The 10,174-nt window shown below is 46.6% G+C and overlaps 1 protein-coding gene across 10 annotated transcripts in view; it reads left to right on the forward strand.

Moving 5' to 3' along the window:
• Positions 1–8,329, forward strand: part of LOC142256749 (IgGFc-binding protein-like) — a 135,105-nt gene extending 126,776 nt beyond the window's left edge. For all 10 annotated transcript variants that reach the window (XM_075328615.1, XM_075328618.1, XM_075328616.1 and 7 more), the window contains 4 exons: positions 2,787–2,824; positions 3,547–3,576; positions 3,952–3,991; positions 8,279–8,329. In XM_075328615.1, the coding sequence (XP_075184730.1) occupies positions 2,787–2,824; positions 3,547–3,576; positions 3,952–3,991; positions 8,279–8,295 (125 nt within the window). In that variant the 3' untranslated portion in view covers positions 8,296–8,329. The remainder of the gene's footprint in view (positions 1–2,786; positions 2,825–3,546; positions 3,577–3,951; positions 3,992–8,278) is intronic.
• Positions 8,330–10,174: the final 1,845 nt, after the last annotated feature.

A 10,174-nucleotide genomic window follows, 5' to 3' on the forward strand; every position in this document is an offset into this window, starting at 1 on the left:
CTTCCACACTAGTGCTAGTCTCATCTGCTTCCACACCGGCACTGGTCTCATCTGCTTCCACACCAGCTCTAGTCTCATCTGCTTCCACACTAGTGCTAGTCTCATCTGCTTCCACACCAGCTCTGATCTCATCTGCTTCCACACCGGCTCTAGTCTCATCTGCTTCCACACTAGCTCTGGTCTCATCTGCTTCCACACTAGTGCTAGTCTCATCTGCTTCCACACTAGCTCTGGTCTCATCTGCTTCCACACTAGTGCTAGTCTCATCTGCTTCCACACCGACACTGCTCTCATCTGCTTCCATACAAGCACTGGTCTCATCTGCTTCCACACTAGTGCTAGTCTCATCCGCTTCCACACCAGCTCTGGTCTCATCTGCTTCCACACTAGTGCTAGTCTCATCTGCTTCCACACCGGCACTGCTCTCATCTGCTTCCACACCAGTTCTGCTCTCATCTGCTTCCACACCGCACTGGTCTCATCTATTTCCACACCGGCACTGGTCTCATCTGCTTCCACACTGGCATTGGTCTCATCTGCTTCCACACCGGCACTGGTCTCATTTGCTTCCACACCGGCACTGGTCTCATCTGCTTCCATACCGGCACTGGTCTCATCTGCTTCCACACCGGCACTGGTCTCATCTGCTTCCACACCGACACTGGTCTCATCTGCTTCCACACTAGTGCTGCTCTCATCTGCTTCCACACAGGCACTGGTCTCATCTGCTTCCACACCGGCACTGGTCTCATCTGCTTCCACACAGGCACTGGTCTCATATCTGCTTCCATACCGGCACTGGTCTCATCTGCTTCCACACCGGCACTGGTCCCATCTGCTTCCACACCGGCACTGGTCTCATCTGCTTCCACACTAGTGCTAGTCTCATCTGCTTCCTGACTAGTGCTAGTCTCATCTGCTTCCACACCAGCTCTGGTCTCATCTGCTTCCACACTAGTGCTAATCTCTTCTGCTTCCACACTGACACTGCTCTCATCTGCTTCCACACCAATGCTGCTCTCATCTGCTTCCACACCGACACTGGTCTCATCTGCTTCCACATTTTTGCCGGTCTCATCTGAACTCATCTGCTTAGACACTGGCACCAGTCTCATCTGCTTCCACACCGGTGCCAGTCTCATCTGCTTCCACACCGGCACTGGTCTCATTTGCTTCCACATCGGCACTGGTCTCATCTGCTTCCACACTAGTGCTAGTCTCATCTGCTTCCACACCGGCACTGGTCTCATCTGCTTCCACACTAGTGCTAGTCTCATCTGCTTCCACACCGGCACTGGTCTCATCTGCTTCCACACTAGTGCTAGTCTCATCTGCTTCCACACCAGCTCTGGTCTCATCTGCTTCCACACTAGTGCTAATCTCTTCTGCTTCCACACTGACACTGCTCTCATCTGCTTCCACACCAATGCTGCTCTCATCTGCTTCCACACCGACACTGGTCTCATCTGCTTCCACACCGGAACTGGTCTCATCTGCTTCCACATTTTTGCCGGTCTCATCTGCTCTCATCGGCTTCAACACTGGCACCAGTCTCATCTGCTTCCACACCGGTGCCAGTCTCATCTGCTTCCACACCGGCACTGGTCTCATTTGCTTCCACATCGGCACTGGTCTCATCTGCTTCCACACTAGTGCTAGTCTCATCTGCTTCCACACCGGCACTGGTCTCATCTGCTTCCACACTAGTGCTAGTCTCATCTGCTTCCACACCGGCACTGGTCTCATCTCCTTCCACACCGGCACTGGTCTCATCTGCTTCCACACCGGCACTGGTTTCATCTGCTTCCACACTAGTGCTAGTCTCATCTCCTTCCACACCGGCACTGTCTCATCTGCTTCCACACCTGCACCAATCTCATCTGCTTCCACACTCGCACTGGTCTCATCTGCTTCCACACTCGCACTGGTCTCATCTGCTTCCACATTGGCAGCGGTCTCATCTGCTTCCACACTCGCACTGGTCTCATCTGCTTCCACATTGGCACTGGTCTCATCTGCTTCCACACCGGCACCGGTCTCATCTGCTTCCACACCGGCACCAATCTCATCTGCTTCCATATCGGCGTCGGTCTCATCTGCTCCCACACCGGCATTGGTCTCATCTACTTCCAAACTTGTCTTTTCTGGTTCCACACTGGTGTCGGTCTCATCTGCTTCCACACCGGCACTGGTCTCATCTGCTTCCACACTGGTGTCGGTCTCATCTGCTTCCACACTGGCTCCTGTCTCATCTGCTTTCACTCTTGTGCTGGTCTTGTCCTTACTCTTTTCCTCCAGTTTTGACATCATGATGTCAGAATGTGTGTTGCTCCACTCAATCACTTGAGCCATGACATCAGAACATGCATTGAGGTTCAGCTGGGTGAGAGTGAGGAGGATACTGGTTTAGAAACACAAAGTAGAACCGGCAGGGTGTACACCTGTCCAGTTGGTCTCCAGCAGTTTGTGACCTGCTGAATCTCTCCAGTATTTGCTGGAGTGAGCATTGCAAGTCTATGAAGGTCTTGTTCTGGCTCTCATAGACTAGTATTGAGAGCTGGTGACTGTTACCTCTGACTACCGAACAGTCAGAAGTTGGGATCACAAGACGGCAGCATGGGACCGGTAGGGTACCGAGGGAAGAGCTGAAGAAAGGGGGTGGTGAAAAAGAGACTAGGTGTTAGTAGCACCATTCGGAGCCTCAAGTCTCCTTGTAATCCATATATTCTGTTATACTAAACTTGGTCATTATAATTTTATCTCACCATCTACAATTTCATTTCCAGGGAGCAGCAGCAGCTCTGAAGAAAAACACAAAATAAAGGTAAGTATAAGCCAACCACTCCGGCCGGGGCTCCCGTCATATCTATAGACTGTGTGCGGTGCCGGGAGTCACATAGTCATGATAGTTCACGATCATAAAAAAGGCAAATCTATCCATGGATGGTGAACTTCAATATATGTAGAAGGGTCCGGGGCACTACTCAGCACTGTTTATGCCTTTTTCTCACAAAAAGTCCTTTTCCACAATAGCATGAATCAATGCAGCTCAGGGGTGCACATTAGTGTGAAGACAATGTATCATTTACTTTGTAAGAGAGAATGGCACTCACCCGATTTTTGCTGTGCAGGAAACAATTTTATTCACGCTTGGAAGTTACATGTGTTGGGCGGGCAGGAGGGGAGGGGGCGCTAGACACGTCCGACGACGGCCGTTTCGCACTTACAAAGTGCTTTGTAAGTGCGAAACGGCCGTCGTCGGACGTGTCTAGCGCCCCCTCCCCTCCTGCCCGCCCAAAACATGTAACTTCCAAGCGTGAATAAAATTATTTCCTGCACAGCAAAAATCGGGTGAGTGCCATTCTCTCTTACAAAGTAAACTTTCCATGGATGGAACATCTGGAACCTTGAGGCTGATGTAGCAGACTATATGAGATGAGGGGGTCTGGGCTTGTCGTTTGGCACAATGCAATGATAGATATATTCTATATGTAGTGAATTTGGGGATTTCTAACTTTATCTCAACATTTTACATTTCAATTTCAGAAAATAAAGGAAAATACAAAAATAAATCAAGTGAGTATAAACCAGCTCCAATGGCGGGTCCTGACTTATCGATGGACGCCGCATTGTGTGGGCGATCACTTATCTTAGTCGAATCTTCAGAGATAAAAGAATGGGTCATTTAGTCGATAATCTTGTTTCAGAAGAAGTGGGATTATTTATTTATTTATTATTATTTATTTTATATCTATTTATAATTTATTATTTATTTATTTTTTTATTATTTATTTATTTTTATTTATTTATTATATATTTATAATTTATTATTTATTATTTATTTTATATATATATATATATATATATATATATATTTATTTATTATATTTATTATTATTTATTTATTTATTATTTGTCTAATTTATCTCATATATTCCATTTCGTTTTCAGGCAGCAGCAGCTCTGAAGAAAAGAAGCATAAAAAGTCCAAGTAAGTAGAAAGCAGTGAACTATAAGCTGTCCAGCTGTACTGGAGGGGCTGCCCAGTCCCCTAGGTATTGTGTCGGCCGTCACCTATTTTGGGGTTCCTTCTATTTAAATTGTCAATAAGAACCTCCAGGAGAACATGTAATTTATCTCACCAGGTGTCGGTCTCATCTCCTCTTACAACCTACAGTTTCCCTTTTCTGCTGGCAGCCTCTCTGTAAATGAAATAAAGGAGAGGAAAGAGAGGGAGAGGAGGGGTATGCGGCTGCAGATATACTCCACAATGTCAATATCATTGCATGTAATGAGTTGGGAGGAGGGGCAGGAGATCTGATTTCAGAGATGAGACATTAAAGGGAACCTGTCACCTACTCACCTGCGGGGCAGTCCGATACGATCCAGAGGAAGAGCAGGAACTCTAACTTCAAAGATCAATCATTAAAGGGAACCTGTCACCTACTCACCTGCGGGGCGGTCTGATACAGTCCGAAGGAGGAGCAGAAGCTCTGACTTCAAATATGGTCATAAAAGGAACCTGTCACCTACTCACCTGCGGGGCAGTCCGATATGATCCGAAGAAAGAGCAGGAGCTCTGACTTCAGAGATCAGTCATTAAAGGGAACCTGTCACTTACTCACCTGCGGCGCGGGCTGATACAGTCCGGAGGAGGAGCAGGAGCTCTGACTTCAAAAACGGTCATGAAAGGGAACCTGTCACCTACTCACCTGCAGGGCGACCGATACGGTCCAGAGGAGGGGAAGGAGTTCTGACTTTAAATACAGTCATTAAAGGGAACCTGTCACCTACTGACCTGTAGGGCGGTCCGATACGGTCCGGTCTGATGGGCATAGCTGTTGTCGTGTCCGGCGCCTCCTCTATCTTTGCTGTTCCTGGTCTGGCGCCTCCTCTCATTCGTCCATTGCCATCCTCCTTGGTTCATGTGGATGATGCCTCCAGCGTCCTACACATAGTGCCCCCTATTGTGCTCCTGCGCATGCACACTTTGTTCTACCCCGCTGAAGGCAGAGCAAAGTACTGTAATGTGCATGTGCGGGCGCTCTTTGACCTTTCCCCGAGATTGCGAGTTACAGTAATTTGCTCTGCTCTCAGCAGGGCAAAGCAATGCTGGCCTGTATGTACGAGGTAGGATGTGTCATCCAGACAAAGCACAGAGGAAGGTGATCACAAGGATAGAGGAGGTGCCATACCTAAGAGCATCAATGATAGTGGAGGCGCTGGACCTGAGAACAGCAAGGATAGAGGAGGTGCCGTACCTAAGAGCATCAAGGATAGAGGAGGCGCTGGACCTGAGAACAGCAAGGATAGAGGAGGCGTTGAACTCGAGAACAGTAAGGATAGAGGAGGCACCGGACCCGAGAACAGCAAGGATAGAAGAGGTGCCAGTCCCGAGAACAGCAAGGATAGAGGAGGCACCGGACCGGAGAACAGCAAGGATAGAAGAGGTGCTGGACCCGAGAACAGCAAAGATAGAGGAGGCACCGGACCCGAGAACAGCAAGGATAGAAGAGGTGCCAGTCCCGAGAACAGCAAGGATAGAGGAAGCGCTGGACCCACCAACAGCAAGGATAGAGAAAGCGCCGAACTCGAGAACAGTTAGGATAGAGGAGGCACCAGACCCGAGAACAGCAAGGATAGAGGAGGCACCGGACCGGAGAACAGCAAGGATAGAGGAGGCACCGGACCGGAGAACAGCAAGGATAGAGGAGGCACCGGACCCGAGAACAGCAAGTATAGAAGAGGTGCCAGTCCCGAGAACAGCAAGGATAGAAGAGGCAATGGACCTGAGAACAGTAAGGATAGAAGAGGTGCTGGACCTGAGAACAGGAAGGAAAGAGGAGGCCCCGGACCCAAGAACAGCAAGGATAGAAGAGGCACCGGACCCGAGAACAGCAAGGATAGAGGAGGCACCGGACCCGAGAACAGCAAGGATAGAAGAGGCACCGGACCCGAGAACAGCAAGGATAGAGCAGGCACCGGACCCGAGAACAGCAAGGATAGAAGAGGCACCGGACCCGAGAACAGCAAGGATAGAGGAGGTACTGAACCCGAGAACAGCAAGGATAGATGAGGCGCCGAACTCGAGAACAGTAAGGATAGAGGAGGCACCGGACCCGAGAACAGCAAGGATAGAAGAGGTGCCAGTCCGAGAACAGCAAGGATAGAGGAGGCACCGGACCCGAGAACAGCAAGGATAGAAGAGGTGCTGGACCCGAGAACAGCAAGTATAGGGAAGGCATTGGACTCGAGAAAAGCAAGGATAGAGGAAGCGCTGGAACCCCCAATAGCAAGGATAGAGAAAGCGCCGAACTCGAGAACAGTTAGGATAGAGGAGGCACCGGACCCGAGAACAGCAAGGATAAAGGAGGCTCCGAACTCGAGAACAGTAAGGATAGAGGAGGCACCGGACCTGAGAACAGCAAGGATAGAAGAGGTGACAGTACCGAGAACAGCAAGGATAGAGGAGGCAATGGACCTGAGAACAGTAAGGATAGAAGAGGTGCTGGACCTGAGAACAGCAAGGATAGAGTAGGCCCCGGACCCGAGAACAGCAAGGATAGAAGAGGCACCGGACCCGAGAACAGCAAGGATAGAAGAGGCACCGGACCCGAGAACAGCAAGGATAGAGGAGGCACCAGACCCGAGAACAGCAAGGATAGAAGAGGCACCGGACCCGAGAACAGCAAGGATAGAGGAGGCACCGGACCCGAGAACAGCAAGGATAGAAGAGGTGCTGGACCCGAGAACAGCAAGTATAGGGGAGGCATTGGACTCGAGAAAAGCAAGGATAGAGGAAGCGCTGGACCCAACAACAGCAAGGGTAGAGAAAGCGCCGAACTCGAGAACAGTTAGGATAGAGGAGGCACCGGACCCGAGAACAGTAAGGATAGAGGAGGCACCGGACCCGAGAACAGCAAGGATAGAAGAGGCACCGGACCCGAGAACAGCAAGGATAGAGGAGGCACCAGACCCGAGAACAGCAAGGATAGAAGAGGCACCGGACCCGAGAACAGCAAGGATAGAGGAGGCACCGGACCCGAGAACAGCAAGGATAGAAGAGGTGCTGGACCCGAGAACAGCAAGTATAGGGGAGGCATTGGACTCGAGAAAAGCAAGGATAGAGGAAGCGCTGGACCCAACAACAGCAAGGATAGAGAAAGCGCCGAACTCGAGAACAGTTAGGATAGAGGAGGCACCGGACCCGAGAACAGTAAGGATAGAGTAGGTGTCAGACCGAGAACAGCAAGGATAGAAGAGGCACCGGACCCAAGAACAGCAAGGATAGAGTAGGCAATGGACAGCAGTCAAAAAATTGCCCTCTAAGACGTATTTAGTGAAATGGCATGTGCCAAACATTGGATTTGGATCTTGCATCAGCGCAAGCTAAACATAAATCCTATGAAGAGAATTGCGCTCAAGACATTGGATACATTTTAAAAATATATTTTTTTTATAATAATTGTTAAAAATGGGTGGACAGACTAACAACGGAGAAATGAAGGAGAATGCACAGCACAACAGGACAGGTAAGTATACTGCAGGTGAGTATACTAAATATTTGAATAATAAATAGTTACAACCAAAAATAGTGACGTGACCTGTAAATAGATAAATCACTGACACTGAACAATAACCCCCAAAAAAAGCTCAATTTGACCCTAGTTCCAAGGTTAAAAAATAGTACTGATATATTATCAAATATCACATGGAAATTTGAGGGGTAAACCCAGAAGTTCCAAGGAAAAAATGTAAATGTGTGCAACATAAAGTTGTTCACCAAAGAACTAAGTGAAAGTAGTAGAAATAATAAACTGATATTTAGTATACAAATGCTGAACACAATTCCCTCACGAGAAAGATCAATAGTGGTGTGTACAGCTGAAAGATGAAATAATTAAATCAGTGGGTAATTCCTAACAATGATGTGCCATGCCCTCCGTTCCCGACGCGCGTTTCGACATGTCGCTTTTTTCCAAGGGGGGTAGTAGAGCTGAGAACAGCAAGGATAGAGGAGGCACCGGTCCTGAGTACAGCAAGGATAGAGGAGGCGCTGGTCCCAAAAACAGCAAGGATAGAGGAGGGGCCGAACCCGAGAACTGCGACAAACAATGGACCGTACCGTTTCGGTCCGTACCACTGGTGAGTAAGTAACACGCTACCTTTAATGATTCAATCAAGTTTAGAGGTCAGTAAGTGTAACAATTACAAAATATAATAAAATTATTGTAATAAATTGTTCCATCAGATCAACCTGCTTTGTTTTCTATTGTAGGGGATGAAGAAGATTAGGAGGATATAGCATCAGTAGTAAATAGCAAAATGTGAGTATGGTAATGACTATCATCTATCTATCTATCTATCCATAATCTATCCATCTATCCCTCTATCCATCTATCTATTTATCTATCCCGCTATCTATCTATCTATCTATCCCTCTATCTATCTATCTATCTATCTATCTATCCCTCTATCTATCTATCTATCTATCTATCCATCCATCTATCTATCCCTCTATCCATCTATCCATCTATCTATTTATCTATCCCGCTATCTATCTATCTATCTATCTATCTATCTATCCCTCTATCTATCTATCCCTCTATCCCTCTATCCCTCTATCTATCTATCTATCTATCTATCTATCCCTCTATCTATCTATCCCTCTATCTATCCCTCTATCTATCTATCCCTCTATCTATCTATCTTTCTATCCCTCTATTTATCTATCTATCTATCTCTCTATTTATCTATCTATCTATCCCTCTATCTATCTATCTATCTATCCCGCTATCTATCTATCTATCTATCCCTCTATCTATCTATCCCTCTATCTATCTATCTATCCCTCTATCTATCTATCTATCCCTCTATCTATCTATCCCAGCATCTATCCATCTATCCCTCTATCTATCTATCCCTCTATCAATCTATCTATCTATCTATCCCTCTATCTATCCCTCTATCTATCCATCTATCTATCTATCCCGCTATCTATCTATCCCTCTATCTATCCCTCTATCTATCCCTCTATCTATCTATCTATCTATCCCTCTATCTATCCATCTATCTATCTATCCCGCTATCTATCTATCCCTCTATCTATCCCTCTATCTATCCCTCTATCTATCTATCTATCTATCTATCCCTCTATCTATCCATCTATCTATCTATCCCGCTATCTATCTATCCCTCTATCTATCCCTCTATCTATCTATCTATCTATCTATCTATCTATCCATCAATCTATCCCTCTATCTAGCTATCTATCTATCTATCTATCCCTCTATCTCTCTATCCCTCTATCCCTCTATCACTCTATCCCTCTATCTATCTATCTATCCCTCTATCTATCTATCAAATCAAATCAAATCAAATCAAATAAGCTTTATTGGCAGGACCAAATACAAATTAGTTTTGCCAAAGCAAGTGTACATTAGGGGCTGGGGCTGTGGGGATGGTGGGTGGGGACTGTAGGAAGGATGGATGGGGCACATCCAGGGTGGGGACTGTGGGGGCACTTCTAGGATGGGGGCTATGGAAGTCCATGGCTTATGATGGGGCATATCCACGGTGGGACTGTGGTAACGGTATCTATCTATCTATCTATCTATCTATCCCTCTATCCCTCTATCCATCTATCTATCTATCTATCTATCTATCCCTCTATCCCTCTATCCATCTATCTATCTATCTGTCTATCTATCCCTCTATCTATCCCTCTGTCTATCTATCTATGTAGCTATCTATCTATCTATCCCTCTATCTATCTATCTATCTATCTATCCCTCTATCTATCTATCTATCTATCTATCTATCCCTCTATCTCTCTATCCCTCTATCCCTCTATCACTCTATCCCTCTATCTATCTATCCATCTATCCATCTATCCATCTATCTATGTAGCTATCTATCTATCTATCTATCCCTCTATCTATCTATCTATCTATCTATCTATCTATCCCTCTATCCCTCTATCCATCTATCTATCTATCTATCTATCTATCTGTCTATCTATCCCTCTATCTATCCCTCTGTCTATCTATCTATGTAGCTATCTATCTATCTATCCCTCTATCTATCTATCTATCCCTCTATCTATCTATCTATCTATCTATCTAACTATCCCTCTATCTATCTATCTATCTATCTATCTATCCCTCTATCTATC

Source organism: Anomaloglossus baeobatrachus, chromosome 11 (assembly GCF_048569485.1).
Source record: "Anomaloglossus baeobatrachus isolate aAnoBae1 chromosome 11, aAnoBae1.hap1, whole genome shotgun sequence".
In the NCBI taxonomy this organism is placed as follows: Eukaryota; Metazoa; Chordata; class Amphibia; order Anura; family Aromobatidae; genus Anomaloglossus; species Anomaloglossus baeobatrachus.